Source organism: Rhinichthys klamathensis, unplaced genomic scaffold (genome assembly GCF_029890125.1).
Source record: "Rhinichthys klamathensis goyatoka isolate OS25496 unplaced genomic scaffold, OSU_Roscu_1.1 h1tg000419l_1, whole genome shotgun sequence".
In the NCBI taxonomy this organism is placed as follows: domain Eukaryota; kingdom Metazoa; phylum Chordata; class Actinopteri; order Cypriniformes; family Leuciscidae; genus Rhinichthys; species Rhinichthys klamathensis.
Genome location: NW_026606917.1, coordinates 1,148,375 through 1,168,784, shown reverse-complemented (window position 1 = coordinate 1,168,784; position 20,410 = coordinate 1,148,375). Strand labels below are relative to the sequence as shown.

The following is a 20,410-nucleotide window of genomic DNA, read 5'->3' as shown; positions in this document are numbered from 1 at the left end:
ACGAACTGAGGACTTGAACGCTACACAATAGAGAAGACTATCACAACTTCCGTTTCATGCTGACTTTTTACTGTTTCATTAATAAAAATAATGCCATGCTCGCAAATTATAACCGATATTATGAACAACACTCTTACTTATTACTTACTCACTTTTTATATCACTATTATAATAAATTAACAGCATCATCCTCTACAATTGAATAAAATGAACCTTCAACTACAGCATTACTGTAGGCCTACTGGAGATTCTGAACTAGCACCATACACGTAAAATTATATATTAAAAGACCAAAAACAAGCTTTTATTTCCATTTATTTTATATCAAAACATTAACATATTCGCCTAATCATAGAGTGTAAAAAAAAATAATTTTAGCAAGTGCTGCAAGTGCTTGTGCTGCCTCGACTCTCCACCAGATGGCGCCTCTGCTCTCCTCAAACGCGGAGCTCCACAGACTGTGTGAGCGATCATTCCGCTTCAGCGAAACTACAGCAGGCTGCAGTAGAGATCAGGTTACTCGAGCATGGCCCAAACTGAAGAGGGCGGGGGAATAACCCACTCCAATGTCTGCCCCAAACTCCAGTGGGACAGAAAGCCTGAAATCAACTTTCACAGGCTCAGTGCAGTGTGCTCAGTTTCTGCCAGAGGACACATCTCACTGCTTTCACTCCCATTCGTCCAAACAATGTGAGGAACATGGCTGACAGAAGGTAAGATGGATCATTTCGCTGAGTTGTGAATACATGTTGCAGTTGCACAGTGCAGTTCAGCCCTGTTTGCTGAGAGAGAACGGCGTGGATAACTTTGATATTTAAACAATGTTCATTTTAAACTGTGGGACAATACTGGGATGTAACTTCATCAGACGATACTGTTGCTGTATAGACAAGGTGTTATTCACGGGATGTGATGTTGCCACACAAGTGTGTGTATATGAGCAAGGTTCGCTAAAAGCTACTTTGAAACCAATTATGATGTTGTTCCCCGATTCTAAAGTGATTTAATTGATGTACAGTATTAACCAACTTAAGAACTCTTAGTGTCATCATTCCATAAAAAACTATACTTTGTTTTGTGTCCCTCGTGAACATGAAAACAATGACTTTACCAATGCAAAGCTGACAGCAACTTTTATTACAGTCCTAATGTGGGATTTTTGTTTACAAAAAAAAAAAAAGTTTTGTTTTATTCTTTCTCCATGTTGCTTTTTAGGCCTGTTCTTTCTGATTTGTCCTAGCACTTAATAGCGAATATGCTAATATTTTGATATAAAATATATGCAGCTTTTAATATATCATTTTACATTATAGTGAGCATAATATTGTATTAAAAAGACGTCAATTTGTGTCCCCATGTTAAGCATCAACCCTGTAATCATCATAATTAACTTGATTTACACGTCCATAGATGATAAAAATGTCACTGACATCATTCTTCAAGGACATGTAATTGACTTTTTGTTATTTTATCTTATATTTTGATTATCAGTAGGGGGTGATTTTTAAATACAATTTTTTGAAAACTGGATTTAAGTATTCTTAAACTGATATGTCAGCATTCAATTGCATATTATCAGCACAATACACACTTTGTACTGTCTGGACCTTGAGCAAGTTGCTAATAATGATCAATTAACTGTAAAACTGTCAACCCTGTTACCTTCTACCTTGTTACTTTAAAAAAAAACATTGATATTTGTCATCATTTTTATGTTTAAAATTAGCTTCAGATGGCACAATGCAATTTATTAACACTTAAAGTCATTGTTTGTCTGATTAAATACTTAAATGCTTAATGTGGATAAAATGTAAACACCTGAATTGGGGTGGAGGATACACGGTTAGTGCGCATTGTCACGAAAGCTTATCATTTGAATGTGTTTTTAAGCCTTGTGGTTTGAAAACGAGTGGTTTTAAACAGTTCAAGCACAATGAGCAGCGAAAGAGAACTTGTCTGAGAGCTGGTTCTTGAGCGCACGCGGCGGAAACACGCGCACATAAAGCCGCTGCTCATTCACGAGTACTGAAATGAGTTATTTTTGCCACCTTGAATGGTCAAATACTCACACTTACGTGGCAAAATGGCCATCTTTGCGAGTATCTTCGTAAACCTATAAATTATGTTTATTCTGTAAGATATAAAATGTATAAGACATAAAAAATTATGTCTTAAGTTAACGTAAACAGTTGAGAAAGAAAACCATAATAATAAGACTCATATTGTGATATAAGATTTGTCATATCGCCCAGCCCTAGACCTGAACTATATTTTGATAGGTGTTAGAATGTCAAAAAAGCCTCTGTGATCCATATTAGATGTGCAGACCAATGATGGATTGATTATTCAGGGCGATAGATGAACAGATGCGATGCGGGTCCGGTGTCGGCTTCCAGGTGTCAGCCTTAATGGAGTTAATAGGATGGATTTTGACATGTTTTATTAATCATGTTGCAATGCCATATCCCTTTGCGTTCTCAGAAGACCTCCTCTGAAGCCAGGACAAACACTGACAGCTTTTCTCAACTATTGAAATATTCACAAAGCCATATGGATGGAGTTACTATTAGTCTGGACTCTGGAGACTGAAAGTTTAATAATGTGTTCCAAATTCCCAATTGCTCGCACACTTAGTTGTCCATCCATCGACTAATTATGAATTAGCTAACTAAAGGATTATTTCAGCCAAAAATGAAAATTCTGTAATTATTGCCTCTCTCAATTATTGTGATTCTGTAAAACACAGAGATATTTTGAGGAATGTCCAAGTTGCTGTTTTTCATACATTGAAAATGCATAAATATCCCAAAATGACCAAATAAGCAACATAAAAGTAGACCATACATCTTATGTGCTATATTACAAGTCTTCTTAAAGGGATAGTTCACACTATATTACAACTCTTCTTAAAGGGATAGTTCACCCAAAAATGAAAATCATCCCATAATTGACTCACCCTCAAGCCATTTGTATGACTTTCTTCTTTCAGCCAAACACAATTGGAGTTATATATTTAAAAAAATATCCTGGCTCTTCCAACCTTTATAATGAGTGAATGGTACCCTATATTATGAAGCACAAAAAAGTGCATCCATCCATCATAAAAGTAATCCATACAACTCAAGAGTGGTTAATAAAGGCCTTCTGGAGCAAAGCGATGTGTTCTTGCAAGAAAGATATCCATATTTATAACTTTATAAACTATAATCAATGGCTTCCGGCTTTCCTCTAACCCAACGCATGACGTATTGACAAACGTGGAAGCGCAGAGGTTTTGCTGAAAGAAGAAAGTCATATACACCTAGGATGGCTTGAGGGTGAGTGAATTATGAGATCATTTTAATTTTTGGGTGAACAATCCCTTTAAGCAAGCTTCAATCTGCTCATCACAAAGTTGCTTTGAAAGCTGGACATGATTTCAAATGTAAGTTGTGTTTGACGTTTAATGTCAGAAACTGATTATTTTTGGGTGAACTACTTCTTTAAACTTGGATTTGGAAGTATTCAAGCTATGTAATCTTATCCATATGCTCATCAAAGATGTGATTGGGGTTGCTGTGTTAAATTGGATAGTATGCATTGGTTTGTGTTACGTGCCGCTTTAACACATCTTGCTTTCTGCTGTTTACTCTGCCAGCAGATTGATGTTTCCCATCATCTTCATCATGAAACACATGTTGGGCAACAGTCTTAGCCTATCGTCTCTATGTTGCTATAGCAGCGTTTAACTAACTTTGCAGTTGCTCGAAAGAAATGGTGGAGCTCTTATTGGTTTGCGGTAAAGCCTTAATTACTAGTTGCTTTTTGGATCTCCTCGGATGAAATTACAAATTGGCTTGGCATGGAAGACATCTGAGGAACCCAAACCGAATTCCTCGTCCCTGATGGAAACATCAAGATGTTTCCCTGGTTGTGACCTCTATTAAGAGGTTTTGGCTTTTTCTTCTTCAGTGTGTATTTATTAATATGCACATTTTATATGAAGTTGAAGAGGAGTAAATCTTTTGGGCAGATGTTAGTTGTGTTTGCCGTTCCCGTGCTTTAAGGCTTAATATGGAATGGCAGAAAGATTGTTGAAAATGAAATGGCCATTTGTGATAGATGTGGGCCAGATCAGATGGAAAATGAGTTTGTGGGTGTGTGTTCAATCCAAACTTGGCTCAGCTGTAAACTGTAGGGTTTGTGTGTGTGTGTGAGATGATATATATTATCCATTCACTTGTAGTGTTACTCAAACACAACACAAAGCTGCCTCTCCCGGTGGAGTCTTCCTGTTGGCCCGTTTGGGAAACTCTTCCCACTGTGTCCTTCTTTAGAAGACTTTAAACGTGGGACCTTTGTGGGTTTTCCAGAGAACTGGAAATGTGTCTTTAACCTGCATGATGACAATATCAGGCAAACACTGTTGTGTAATGATGATGATGATGGAGATATTTCTTTCACTCTTGTTTGTTTGGCTCGCTGTTTAAATAAGAAACATGATGTTTATTCGAATCTCTCAGCAACCACCTGCTCCTGTTGGAGTCCAGGCAATCAATAAATAAATATATAAATAAATAATAATTTCAAAAATATATATGTATAAAAAAAAACATAAGTGCTTTTTATCGTGATTAATCACACAGAATGAATTTGTGATTAATCTAGTTAATTTTTAAACGATTTACAGCACCAATATAAATATATATATATATTTTTAGTTGTAGTTAGGCTGGTTTTGAAAATGATAAAACTATTTTTACCAACCTAAGTACCCTCTGGTTATCTGTAAATACACTGTATAAATAGTATGCATTTTTATTTTAGTATTAAAGTGTTTATTTTGTGTGTTGTTGTTTTTTTGTAGGGATGCACCGAATCTTTGGCCACCGAAAATTTTCGGCCGAAAATGGCCCAAAAGTGCATTTTAGCAAAGACTTTTATCACCGAAACAATACGGCCGAAATGTTGTGATGACGCAAACAGAAACCGCGACCTGCACGTGCTTGTGAAGCAACATGTCTGCGGTGTGTATATCTGATGGTGTCATGGTGTGTTCACACCGAACGCGAATTTAATTATTTGCGCGAGTAGATTACAAACAAAGTCAATGCAAAGACGCGAATAGACGCATCATTCGCGCGGGGCGTTGCGAATGACGCGAATTGGGCGACGCGTTTGACGCGAATGTCTTCCGCGCAAGTTGAAAAATTTGAACTCGAGCGAATGTTCAAGCGTCTAACTAGACGCGATAGACGCGTATTTGACGCTCTATTCACGTTCGGTGTGGACACACCATCACACCAATGTTAAGTCAATGTAAAAAAGACCCGTTAACGCGCGTCTAGAGGTGCTGCGGCGTGAATGAGGCGTTTTGCGAGGCCCGGTAGACGCGAATTCGCCTCATTCGCGCGTTTAAGTTTTTGCAATTTTAGTGCTTAAACTACTTTATTGCCAAAGCACCATTTTTAAGTTTTTCATTTAATCTAATATTTATATTTTATTTTATTTCTAACAATAACAACACTGATAGTATATACTATAGTATTTCTACACTTGCCCGGCAAAAAAAAAAAAGTGGTATTGACTTAAGTATTTGCCTAGTACTGAAATCCGAACAGCGACTTTTTTTGTCTGGGCAGTGTATATATACACACAGTATGTGCTGATAGCAGTTTTGGATTTACAGGCCTTTTATAGATAACCGCTTCATCCAGCAGCTGAATGTCTGCAAATCCTTCTGTGCGTGTTTTTTTTTTACAGCATGCCGTTGAACACATTATTCATAAAAGACTCCTTTTAATACCCATCGTAAATTAATGAAGAGCTCGGTTGAGTATCGCTTCACAAACAACACTAACTCATATCACTCCTACTATCTGTGTGTGCGTGTGTGTAGATGGCTTCATTGTCACATTAAACTTGCATTTGCTCTCTGAGTCACGTTTTAAAGCAGCATTCCCAGAGAAGGTGGGAATCTGCTGAATATTAACCCAATAGCGTTGAAGTAAGAGCGTTTAGCCTGGAGTGGCAGTCATTAAGAGCACAGTAGGGCATGTCTGCGGCTGTCTGAAAATATCTCACAACCCCCACTGAGATGATAGGAAACTGAGCCAGGCAGTGCTCACATCTAACCCTGCTCTCCCTCTAGCAAGGTGGGGTTTTCTATGCTAGTCAGTTAGAGTCTGCTGCAACTGGCGTCTTCAAAACGGACACGCATTGGCCTGGCAAAGAGAGAAAACGTAGCTATTTTACCAATTGTTTTACGATAACGAATGCATTGCAATTAGATTTGTACGACAATGTGCAATCTTAAGAAAAAGCATGAATGTCAACCGCTAAAGCTAACGTAGCCATGTTTCCATTACAGATTTGTGCAAACCTTTTGCAATATTTTCTAAATGTCAATAAAAAACTATTGCGAAATGACGGCGTTTCCAATTAACCGATGTTTTGCGACTAAAACGTCATTTTTTCCTCTCGCGATAAGTCATTCCAAAAGTCATGGCGACGGATGTTGGTAGGTTTACGTATATCCCAGCCGTTATTTTTAACCGAAGGAGACGTAGGCGTGTTATCCCAAGCATTAATGGCAAGGAAAGCCCCTTATACTTGGGAGTGGCCACATATGAGGTGTTTCTCCGTCATATCTGCTTCAGGGTCTTGATAAATTGTGACATTTCTTTGTTGTTTAGAATCCAGTTTTCCCACAATACTTTTTTGACGGAATTTTCCGTCATTTATGACACAAAGCTTCCTGTAATTTACGGAATTTTCTGGCAATCCATGTTTTCACTGTGATACAGTATGGGCGGGGTCGCTATTACACATCTTCTGAAAGAGTACAGATTCTCAGGATCCAAAAACAAGCAAAGAAGACGCAAACAAAAACAGAAACGTTGCTTACACACACACGTAAGCTAACGCGACCATCAAACATTCAACAGGATCTAAATCAAAACTGCCAAACATTTACAAATGAAATGTCGAGCCAGGACGAGTTGTAGGACTGTGAAGCTTTGGGGGTGTTGATGGACTCGATTTACTCCATCTGTGTTCAAAGTTGTTGTTTTTTATTATTATACTTACCCACAATCAAGTGTTGATTAAAAAAAAAATATGAAGCAAGTATGAAATTTTAAAATAGAAAGACTGAAATAGTATTTTCTTGAAAGAAAAAAACAACAACCTTATAATATTTTAATACATTTTATTTACATTTTTTTTTTTTTTTAAGTGTGTCGAATCAAAATGGACCCTTTCTGCTGTTTTAATAAATGTCCCTGGTCCTCCTAATGCGTAATTCATTGCTACTTCTGTCAAAATCTGATAACATTTGGGCCAACTAAATATTTATATTTCTATGGTCTTATGCATTTTTTTAGGTGTTTCGCTTGACTCAATCAAATACTTCAGTACACTTCATCGCACTAGCTAAATGCATTTTGAATGCTACTTTATGCAGTCTGCATTGAATTTCATTCTGTCCTCTGCTGTGAATGCATTGAGTTTAGTTTTGTTTACATGTCCTTCAATGCTGATGTAAAACAAAGCTGAGTGATTAAGCTTGATTTGCTGCTTTGACCCTACATGTGAAGAGGCACCAATGTGAGTTTAACCTCAATATATTACCGTGTTTTTTTCCAGTGTGTGACCACAACAAACCTACTGTAAGAGACATTAGCGTTAGCCCACCTCTGTCGTTCAGTTGTCAGTGGTCTGTGTGTTTCAGGAGAGCAATGTAGATACCAGTCAGTACAGCACCAAGTCTATTTTTTGTAGTTGGAGGAAGTTCTCCACATGCTCCTCTCCTCGGATGAGTGAGACTGCGGCCGCTTGGGGAAATCCACAGGAGGACAACCACACACACACACACACACACCTGCCCTGGAGGCTCATCTCTGTGCCTTAGTCTTTTAAGTCCCTTTTAAACCCCTGTTAGAAAGCTTTGTTTAATGAGAGTGGCAGAAATTAAGCATTATTTTTCAGTATTCCCTAATGAACATGAGACGTCCCTCATCTGTGCTAATGCACTTTTCCGAATCCCCATCTGAAACACTCACACTTGTCCTCTGATCCACCCCTTACACCCGGCCAGCCCCGCCATGCTGAACTTCCTCATCTGCCTGATAAGAGGGGTCATGACCCAAGAGGACTGTGGGCCAGGCAATCCCAAACTTCTCTCTGTGTGTGTGTGTGTGTGTGTGTTCTCAGATTGAGGCATGCGCTCGGTCAGCTCGGTTTCAGTTACACTGTGATACAAAAAGATGCACATATTTCTGGATGAGACATCTTTAACTAGTCAATAGAAGGCTCCTCATTTTGTTCATAGTCAATATCCCGCTCTCTCCCAATACCTTGGCAACTGAAATATCCTTGACAACTGTTGGCTGGTTGATGGACTGTGATTGGCAGCTGAAGGTCTGGACAAATGTTAATATGTTAGGTATTGTGCTGCACTGTTTGCTGAGTAAATATGTCACTGATGATATTCTGACCAATCAGTGAGCACTTCTGGCCAGGTGCATGATGAATGGGACAGTGAAGTCATAGAGGAAGTCATGGGAACAAGCCCTTGAGCAAATTAGTTAGATCACACTTCTGCTCCTCAGGGTACAGTTTCATATAGTCCAAGGGATTGTTCACGAAGGATGCGTTCTTGCTAAAATGTATAAATAAGTAAAATAAATTTACATTTTTCTTTTTATAGGCAGATATTTATTTATTTGTTAGTTAGCTACGCTGTAAATAAGTGATCAGTTGACTTAACTTAAACAAAAGTGAGAACCTGTTGCCTTAAAATTAAGTAAATCAACTTCATGCGTACTTGAATAAATTAAGTTATGTGGAATTGTCAAGTTCATATAACTTAATTTTTTCAGTTACGCATGACGTTTATTTACTTAAAAAAGTGAGGAAAAAAAGTGATCAGTTGACTTAACTTAATCATTTTAAGGCAACAGGTTTCCTCACTTTTTTAAGTAAATAAACGTAATGTTTAATTGACAGTTGATTGTGGCACGAGTGGGCGTGGTTTCAGCGCAGCCAGCGGACACGCCTCCAGCGTTTGAGAGCAGAGGCTACTGCTCATTTGTTCAAGATTTTGATAGCTTATTTTATGTACTTGCTGGATTTTTTTATCATTCAAATTTGGCTGGGTGTCTAATAACACATTTTTATGTGATATGACAAACTCAGAACACATGCTTCATTTTGACTTTACATGGACTTTAAAGCTGCAGTCCGGCATTTTTCCTCTTTGTCGCCATCTCTGTTCGAAATCTGCAATTGCAGTCATTCGCGGAATGATCAACTTTACGTGGTTTGTAGTTCAACACCCTCGACACGGCACAGCGCGGATGAACACAGTGTCTGAGGAGAGTGTGCAGCTGTCAGTCACCGCACCGATGTGGATATTGTCATTCAGAATCACAGATTATTCTTTTTGGAAGTATGACCAACATAAGAATTTTCACCGGGAAATGTCATCTGAACTAGTAAGAAACATTCACTTTTGTTCTGGTTCTGACATTGCAGTAAATCGCGCTGATTAAATCTAACAATTGCTTATAAGTTATCATTTCACGCAAAACCGTGCAAAGTAGCTATACTATGTTCTCTAATTGTTAATGTTAACAACGTCAGCAAGAATTGCGTGACTACATCATGTAATGTCCTTCCGATATTATCCTTGTTTTCGCATGGGTCCGGTTGCAGTCTCTTTTTTTCTGTAGCCACTCCGAAGTCCGAACGAAGTCTTTTGCATTTTACAGCGGGTGAGTCTCTAGTTGTCACTGATGATGATCGTCGTTTGAACCTTTCTGGATCCGCCATCAAATTGATAAGTTTAATTATATCAAGTGCTGTGAGAAAAGGCTATAAATCTCCACCTCCAACATCCTCACACGCAATATAGCTTATACTAGCCGAGACTCCTTCTTTATGTGTACAGATGTGACGTAATGACGCAAAGACATGCTCGAATCTCCCGCGGAAATCCACCAGTACCACTAAAATTAAAAACATTATTACAAGCTTACCGTTTTGCATCGAGCTAAAGCAAGCAGATAGTTTTGAACACTGGCTGGTTATGTATTTTATCAAATATGTATTTTGGATCATTTTTAACCCAAAAAAAGCTACGGACAGCAGCTTTAAGTAAATAAACGTAATGTGTAATTGAAAAAATGTAGTTATGTGAACTTGACAATTCCACATGAAGTTTATTTACTTAAAAAAGTGAGGAAACCTGTTGCCTTAAAATGATTAAGTTAAGTCAACTGATATTTTTTTTACAGTGTAGTTTTTTTTAGAAGATGAACAGTTCCTTTAGGTAATCAACTTTAGGAGAAATATTAGCATCCGACTTGCTATTTTGTAGCAAAAATCCCCCTCAAATGTCTAATTATTGAATATTTTGTTACTTTCATGTGATTTATTTGGCTTGGACTAAGCGAACAAACTTCTCTTGTCAGCTCACACACAAACTTGGCTGGTATACTCGTTCTGAACGGGTGGACACGTACATCTGCCACATCCACCTTTTGTGTCTCTTTTTTTGTTTTTCTTGAGGGTTTTTCCTTTCTGATTGTGTCAGAGTTTAAATGGTCTCCAGTGACCTCAGCCTGTGTATGAACTAGGGCTCGGCAGTGGAGGATGGAGGACATGTCTGGCCTTTGCACTCACACACACCGTCCGTACCTCTTCCTTCCTGCCCGTCTCTTTTAGAAGAGCTGAGAGGCGTGGATTGAGGAAAAAAAGGACAAAAAAGAGGTGTAGTAGGCCACAGTCCCACAATTAGCTCAGTGGATGATATACTAAAATATCATTTCAAGCTGTTGAATGTCTCTTTTTTCACATCACACATTAGGAATTATGAGTCATGCAATGAGAGAAAAGCAGCATTTAATGTTGCAATATAGACAAATGATCTCTGAAATTTTATGCCATGGTGCTCATGTAAGAAATTCAAGTTTGAATCCAGCTTTCAACATTTCCTGGTTAGGGCTTGGTTGACAATATCATATGAAATTCAATCAACATTCATTTTGATAAACCAATATCAATTCTTAAATCCAAAGATATGATTTTTTCTGATAATGCTGATAATGCTGTTTTCTGTTGATGTGTGAACAAAACTTCACTTAACATCATTCGTAGCGCACCTGGCATCCATTAACAGCAATAGATTTTGTGCTTTTGTTGCTTTTACGTAAATGTCAAACTCTGCCCAATTCTGCTCAGTTCTTGTGACGCAACAGCAACAGAGATCATCTCTTTCTCTTTACTAACTAGTTATAGCACAAAATAAAAACGAATGTCATGAATGCACATTAAAAGGTATGTTGAAAGAAACCGTACAACTTGCCCAAATTTATATCATGTCTCGTGTAATCGTTCAGTGTTTCAACCTCAAAAAGATGTCAATAAAACAGCTTGTAAACAAAATGTGATTAAAAGCCATTTGATATCCATAGCTCATTAGTCAACTAGAAAAAATAACGGTAACGCTTCCTTTTACAGTCCTGTTACCCATGTACTTACTATGTACTTATTATAGTAATTATAATTACATGGGTAATAACTTGGTACTAACCCTGAACCTACCCCTAACCCATGTACTTACCTTATATTAGCCAGTACTTTCTAGGTAAGTACACTGTAAGTACACGTAAGTACTGTAAAAGGAAGCGTTACCAAAATAACTCTGGAGAAGAGCATTTTAATAACTGTATGCATCATACTACATATTTATTGTATTTTTTACTTAACCTGTTAGACATGTTTATTATTTAATGTATGTTGGAATAAATCTTCCATGAAATCAGGTTTTTATGACAGCCACTGTCATAAAATTAATTATATTATAAAAAGTTAATAAAAAAAACTGCCTTATGTGCAATTTAGATGTTTGTTTACAACGTTTGAGAAAAATGGCATTTACTATACCTGATAATAACAAAATGAATTTTTAAAAAATCCTGGAAATGCCATGAAAAGGATTGTTTTTTAAATATGAAAAGATAATGGGAATTTATTTGTCAAAACGTGTGGGAAGTTGAACCCTCGTATATTAACCCTCTTGTTTATAATGGTACATAATAATAATAAAAACAATATATAAAAAAATGTACTTTTGGCTGATGAAGGGACCTTCATAAAGGGATTCCACAATTCTTCGCCATTTAGACGAACCCTGTGACTAGCGTTCCCTTCCTTCAGTTTGCTGTCTATCAAACCTACTGCTGAATTTCGCAACAGAAGGGACTGAAGTATAACTGTTCCCCCTGCATTACCCTTTAACCTCCGGGGCAGGAATGTGGATCCCTGCTCCTCTGAGATCCCTAATCAGGCATCTCGCTCATTAACAGTGAATGGGAACCAGGCTAGTTTCAGTGACAAACGCCACCATTGTCCGTGGTCAGGGAGTGTGGCAAACACACGCTAATATGGTTAATGCTAATTCCTTTAATTATGAGTGAGGCCGCATTCGGAATAGCGACTAGCCTAGCTAATTGCGCGAGCATGACTCATCTCTCGTAAATTGAGTGGAAATAAAAACTAAGCAACTGAAATTGATTGTAGTCAGTCAATATATTTGTGGGGGAAATGCATCAGTTCTACCACAAAATTGAGGTACCGGTATATGTTTATCCAATATTAAGCCATACTGGCCGGCTGTAACTCTGTGGGAGCTTTGGTTGTTTCACAGAGATTGTTAATCCAGCTGCTGTTTTAAATTAGGAAAGGAAGACGGGTGGGTGGTTGTCGGTTTTAGACCGTCCTATCAGTTACTATGTTCGTGAGGAGAGTGTGTGGTGTGAAGCTGTCTGGTGAAACTCTAGCCGACAGCAGGGCCCTTCCTCTGGGAGCCGCCGCGCTCATGGGATCTGACTCACCATTTCATGTTCCATTGCAGGAGGCCCACCGTCACGTCTGTTCTAGAAGTCACCTTCATCTCTCTCCAAATGCGTTTGTTTGTGCCTGTTTCTTTAGATAATGAAGTTGAGTATCGAGCAAAACTGATGAAAATGACACGTGTCGAGCAGGAAAATGTCAATGTTACCAGACAGGACAAACGCATTCTAAAGCATGTTAATTTACATTGCAAAAATAAATATTCAGATTATTCAGTTTTTTTTTAGCAATCTACATTTGGACATAAACATTTAAGGAAGAGACATTTACTTATTTTCACTGCTAAAAATTATTAAAGCTTATATTTGTGATGATTTTAACGGATAGGCCTAATATAACTTGATTATTCAACGAATCGTGATAAAAAAAATAAAAAAAATTGATCGTCAGCCTCACTAAATTTGTTTTTTAGACTGCGCATATTCCAAAAGGAAAAATGTAATTTTATTTTAATTTTGTTTTATTTTAAATTTTAGTATTTAATTTATTATGTAATATTAATGTCACCGGATGACCAAAAGGAGAGGTTTTATTGGCAATATTTTTCTTTGCCAATATCTGGGGGACAGTTTTGTTCCCGGACTATATCCCAGTAAACCAAAAACACATTAAACGCTGTAGTTCAATGTTTGAGTTATCATATACATGAGTAAAAAACGAATTTAATAATGTTATTATTATTTAACTTAATTAATTGTAGTATTTTTATTTTTACATTTTAAAATGCAGCAGAAATGATGTATTTAAGAAATGCTTTGTTTTGTGCAAACATATAACATATCCACTGACACACAGTTTTATGTTTCACTTATTTTACATGTATTTCTTCCTTTGGTCTTTCCCCTCTGTTGCCCCCTTTTCCATCCAGTGCTTTCCAGACGTGCATATGTAATTCCCATCTCTGAGAAACACAGGCACACGTGAGCGTGTCTAAAGCAGCATGTAGTTCTGCGAGATCGTTTAGTGGCGCTGAGTCCTGTGTTTTTCTGGACTGACCTGTTCTTGGCAGGTCGTGGTCGCTGGAAATTGGGGTGATCCCATTGTATGTTTTTCCCCGTGAATTAGACTGTGTGGACATGTACCTGTTTTAGAAAGTGTTCTATAAATATTGTCTTAGAGGAGGAAGAAGCACTGTGCATTTAATGTAGTTTATTTGTATAGACTGTAGGCCTGGACAAGCCCATCTTTTCTTATCCCAGAGTCATTACGAGGTATTTTAAACCTAAGATCAGATTAAGACTGTTTTAACGAGGCGTTTAATTGCACGTCCTGGATGGATGGACTGACTAAAGTACTACTGAATGTCTCTTTTTGATCTCTCCCATAAAATATAACTGCCCCCTCATGCCGTTTCAGCATTTATAAATGTGCAACAAATTTGTCCTCAGCTGCAGGACAGCACAACGTCCTTTATCAAGAGCGCCATTCTAATATATATTCAAATTAGGGCTGAATGATATTGCATAACTGACATTGGGATAAATAATTTGGGGGAAACTTTAAAATTTGGGGTGTTCACACACTTGGGTTTACTCTTTACAAGAACCAACTCAACCCTTATTTCAATAATGTACAGTAAAAAAAAAAAGAGTGTTTACGAACAATATTTTTTTATAGTACAACTAAGATTATAATACTATTGTTTTTTATAAATCATTTCTTCATTTTCAAATGTTAAACCAACAAGCTTTTATTTTGGTGGCTTCAGAGTGAAGAGCGGCACTGAGTTCTTTTACACGCGTGCAGCTCATGATAGTGTTTCAGTGTCTTAGAGCGGAGTGACTGACAAGAAACTGGCAAGACAATATTTATCTAATTAAATTGCAGCCTTTGTGATGTAAATATTGCATTGAGGCAGTTTGTCAGATACAAATATTGCACAGTATCGATTTTATTTTGTGTAACAATGTTCAAGAAGGAAGGAAGGAAGAGGCGGGAACCGGCAAACATTCAACATAAATTTGAATCCAAAAATAAACAAACAACAAAATAAAAGTAAAGCGGCAGCTCTTCACAGATGACTGCTGCATATAAACATAAGTTAACATAACACAACAACATTAATGTCTCAGGCCTGGTCCTCTCTCATCCTTCACTGTCGACTATCCTTGTTTATGCTTCCGTAGCTCCTCCGCTAGACTTAGATTTGAGGTGTTGCACACAGGTGATGCTCATTAGCACTCGCGCCACCGGCCTTCACTTCAGAAGGCCTTTATTAACCCCTGCAGAGCCATGTGTAGCACTTTTATCATTGATGGATGCACTTTGATGGACTTCAAAAAATATGCCGCCGATCACTGCCATAATAAAGCTTGGAAGAGCCAGGACATTTTTTAATATAACTCTGATTGTATTCGTCTGAAAGAAGAATATCACATAGCCTACATCTAGGATGACTTTAGAGGTGGGAGAAAAAATCGATACAGCATAGTATATGCATTTATACGCGATATTTTCTGTGGCAATACTGTATCGATACACGGGCGCCAAGTATCGATCTTTTATTATTTAAATTAGCTACACATGAGAATTTAACTTTGGTAGTAGAGTGCGTGTCTGTGTGAGTGTTCAGCGGTGCCGCGTCTTCTATCTCTTCTCTCAAAATGTGTTGTGCAAGGCAAGCATCAAGCGCTGCGGCGATAATACACACTCGCGTTTAGGAGTCGGGACATGCCGGAATATTCACTTGCACAATCGGGCCAGCAGTGCATCGTGACTGAAGTTTACCATTTTCACGTCTTTAAGTCTTACCAGTTTAAAACATTCAAGCGATTTTAAACTAATCAGTGCTCGCGCGCTCTCTGAGATGATTTTTCTATGCGCACATTCATAGAAAATCCACCTCAAAAACAGCTGGCCAGTAACAAATGTTATTTTTCGCGGATTGTATTGCTTTAACATGCAAAATTGTGTCAATTTCGGTCTTCGTGAGTATACTCTAAACATAGTCGGTTTTGTCTTTAATAAGCATAAAACGCATGTGACAGTATAATGAACGCAGGATCCGTGCACTAGCTCTTAAAGTGACGGTAGCCATATGTGTCTGTCATTAATTTTGTTGTCAAAAAAACAACAAAAGATAGCTTTAAGTTAAAGGAATCAGGATTAATAGCCTATGTATTTAATTTAGTCAGGACTAAAATACTACCCAGTGTTACTATCTGGGTAGTATACAGTGTTGTATATCCATTTGATAACATTATTCAGTTTCTGTATTTATGAATACTAGTGTTAGACCTATTCAAAAACTTTTCTCTTTATTTGTCATTATTTGTATCTTTATTCTATTGTATTTATTTGTGCTACTTTTTTCAATTTAATTAAACAATTTAAATCAAGCTTCCTTGTGTTGTGTAAATTCTTAACAATATTACCCCCATTGTAAAAATTGCAATGAGCGCAAACATTTAGGCGATATAAATGTAATAATTTTGTTTGGAAAAAAATGCGAAAATTGAAGTTGAAAAAAGGTAATAAATTGCAATATATTGCAGAATATCGCAATATGTTTAAAATCGCAATAATATCGTATTGTGACCTTTAGGGTGAGTAAATCATGGGCTTATTTTCATTTTCGGGTGAACCACATTTATTTTTTTATTTCATTGTAAAATAGACAGAATCTGAAATCTGAGACTTTGTTTCATATCAAAAGTAACAAAGCAGAAAGCTTATTGCGATTTATTGGATTGGAGTTGTGCTACACCATTCCGTTCATTCATCAACTTAAAACAGGATAGACTAATCGAGTCTTGGGATTTAGGAATCGACATAGGTTCGTAAAATGAGAATCGACACTGGCATTTTTAACCAAACCTAAATATACCAAACAAGTCAAAAGAAAGTATGTAGGCTATATTTTGTTACCGAACTTGCCGAAGATCCAAAACAAAGCTGTTTGCTTGGCTAAATGTGCTCCTTGTATATGTGTACATATGATGGTATTTTTACCAGTTGAGAACTCATGGAAAGCTTATAAAAGGTGTAAAGGAGTCAAAGCAGTGGCAGGAATCTGTCCGTTATGCACACAAATGAAGATCTGCTGCAAGGATACGGCGGTTCAAACGGCTGAGCCGAACTGTAATGGGCAACGTAGCTCTTATGACAAGAACCACCAGGTATGCTTGAGGATTCTGTCCTTTTTACGCCCTCATCACGCCCTCTTTATGGTTCGTTTAGATGTCCTTGGGTCCATGTTGCGTTCATATTTCCTAGTTTCACCACACCTCCTCAGGGGTCTCGTCCTCTTGTTTGATGTGCACCAGGGTTCACACTTATTCAAATGAACCGCACTAACAGAGCAATCACACCAGAGTTTGTTTTAATCCAACCAAACCTGCCAAGTGTGAACACACCCTAAGGCACACCCTAAGTCATGCATGTATGGAAAACAGCGGCTTGGACATTGTTTAAGAGTTTTACTTTTGTGTTCCACAAAAGAAAGAAAGTTATACAGATTTGTAACGACATAAGTGTGAGAAAGTGATGACAGAATTGTCATGTTTGCATGAACTATCGCTTTAAATCAAACCACACCGGATTCTAAAGATGCTGGTTTGGTAATGAATCGTTATTTTGCTAGCTGTTCTCAGATGGGAGTTGTAGCAGCAGTGTGGTAATCCATCGTAATACGGCCCTGCTAAAACCCACCCGTAGTCCCCTCATGATTAAATCATGACTGGAATGAAGTGAACTACTGTGACCTGTTGTGCTTTTTCCTCTGCTTTCTCTTTGATGGATACAGGCAGAAGAATGATGAGTGTGAGAAAATTGCTAGACTCAAAACAAAACGTCCGGAGGCACAGCCATACTTCTGCAGCCAGGAATGACTGAATGTTCTGGCAAGATCTAGACGTGCTCCTCAACTTCAGTCCAGACGCTTTCTCACTGTCTCTTTGTTTCTCATTCTTCATGATGTTACTCTCTCTTATTCTGTTTATGGCTGTTTTGTCTCTCTCTCTCTCTTTCACTTCCTATCGCTCTCTCCTTCCATTCTCAAACTCTTGTATTGTACCTCATCCTCTTGAGGCCGCACCATCAGCAGTTTGTGCTCATCTAGAGGAAACACATTTTGTATCAGAAGTGCTCTAGAAGTTAGTCCCAATCTGCTCTGGTGTTTGTCCTCCTCTTTCCTGCTCTACACAGCCCCCTGCAGGGAGACATTCAGCTGTTTTTCTTCCTTATTCCTCCCATCTCTCTCTCTCTCTCTCTCTCTCTCTCTCTCTCTCTCTCTCTCTCTCTCTCTCTCTCTCTCTCTCTCTCTCTCTCTCTCTCTCTCTCTCTCTCTCAGCGTGTGGCCTTGAACTGTTGTCCAGGTTGGACGTGAGTCGGTGGTCCTTCTCTGAGGTCTCTCTCTCTTTCCTGTCAGTGTGTTTTTGCTGTTATGATGAGGGGAACAGTGGCTGTTTTACTTTCACAGGCCTTTTACACTTCCATGAAAATGTTATACAAGCTGTTAAACTGTCAAATCACTATTAAGTCTAGTATTCTTTATACGCATTTCTTTCTTTCTTGTTTTCATTTTTTCAATTGACTAAATTGAAAACCTGATCAATATCAAGGTCCATCCATCCATCCATGCATGCATCCATCCATCCATGCATCCATCCATCCATGCATCCATCCATCCATGCATCCATCCATCCATCCATCCATCCATCCATCCATCCATGCATCCATCCATCCATGCATCCATCCATGCATCCATCCATGCATCCATCCATCCATGCATCCATCCATCCATCCATCCATGCATCCATCCATCCATGCATCCATCCATGCATCCATCCATCCATCCATCCATCCATCCATGCATCCATCCATGCATCCATCCATGCATCCATCCATCCATCCATCCATCCATCCATGCATCCATCCATCCATCCATCCATCCATCCATCCATCCATCCATGCATCCATCCATGCATCCATCCATCCATCCATCCATCCATCCATCCATCCATGCATCCATCCATGCATCCATCCATGCATCCATCCATGCATCCATCCATCCATCCATCCATCCATCCATCCATCCATCCATCCATGCATCCATGCATCCATCCATCCATCCATCCATCCATCCATCCATCCATCCATCCATCCATCCATCCATCCATCCATCCATCCATCCATCCATCCATCCATCCATCCATCCATCCATGCATCCATGCATCCATGCATCCATGCATCCATGCATGCATGCATGCATGCATGCATACATGCAAACACTTGTAGTCTAGTGTAACCACATCTTGGTGCCTCCAGTTCTCGTAATTAATCATTTTAAAAAACTGGAATGAAAGTCATGGCTTTTCTCTGTATACACACACTCAGACATAACATACACTGTCCGACTAGGATGCATTATACATAAAATGGCAACAGCAGGTGTGCCTTTTCGCTTTTCGATCAAGCCGGGCGCATAGGACACACAAGATTGTATTTCAGCTCTGAATAAGCAGAGAGGGAGGGGGTGGTAGGACAGGGACAGGAAGTTTCCTGAAGTAAGTTTAACCTCTGAGGTCCCCAGCTGGAGGCAGATGTGATATAAGTCAGATCGAGAGTTCACACCTGGCCCTCTTCATCAAACAGGCAGTAATTAACCTTCATCATGACCTCTGTGTTTCTAGAGCGATCTGTTTAATGCACATGAACTTGCACATGTGCATGAGAATGTCGGAGCATCAATCATCACGAACCTCATTCTGTGAGATTAAAGATAAATCTGTTTCAAGATTAGTATGAATAATCTCTATACTCTGCAATTGTATGATGTCATTGCGACTTAATTTGCATGTCCTTCAGCACGTATATGCATGTAAATACAGTCCATATGGTGCGTTCAGTCGAATGTAAGCCACAGTTGACTGATGCAATAAAAGATGTAGTATGGAAAACAGATGAGAGCCTTTTCATGTCATGGCATTATGTCTAATATGGAGCTCCAGAGTATCACAAATGCTGTTGTCCATCATCTCCAGGAAACGCAGGCTTTGGCAGTGCACTGATGACCAGATACAGTCAAACACTGATATATTTAGACCCGACTGGAGGTCTCAGAGAGAGTATAATGTGAATTGAGTATCATGTGAGCGTGCGTGGAAGAGATCTTGGCTTCTAGGGATACATTGGCTGTACATTTGGAGATGAACAGTTGGGGAAAAACAAATGTTAAGTTGTCTGTCATTTTGTGTAAGTCCATGAAGCATTAACACTCGCCAATTTACTGAGCTTCCTGATTGAATAGGCCTGAGAGTTCGTGTCCATTTGCATTCACCGAGGGCTTCTAGAAGTTTCATATGTCACTCATGATGGTAGTTATTATTTCATCTGCAAATTCATTAGTTTTGTGTAAAGTCAGAATGTAAGAAAATATCGATACTCGTGAAAATCATAATATTATGTTTGGCCATACTGTATCGTTTCTCAAAAACACTGACCAGAGAGAGCGAGAAACTGTAGCTGGTATCTCTCCAAATCATTTACAAGATGTAGTTTTAGAGGTTCATGT

General features: G+C 38.5%; 1 protein-coding gene across 2 annotated transcripts in view; it reads left to right on the top strand.

Annotated features, from left to right (window-relative positions):
- Positions 1-550: 550 nt before the first annotated feature.
- The window catches only part of arhgap46b (Rho GTPase activating protein 46b), a 70,725-nt gene continuing 50,865 nt past the window's right edge, over positions 551-20,410 (top strand). The window contains exon 1 of one of the 2 annotated variants that reach the window (XM_056235303.1): positions 551-713. In XM_056235303.1, the coding sequence (XP_056091278.1) occupies positions 700-713 (14 nt within the window). In that variant the 5' untranslated portion in view covers positions 551-699. The remainder of the gene's footprint in view (positions 714-20,410) is intronic. The other variant, XM_056235305.1, reaches the window with a different exon arrangement.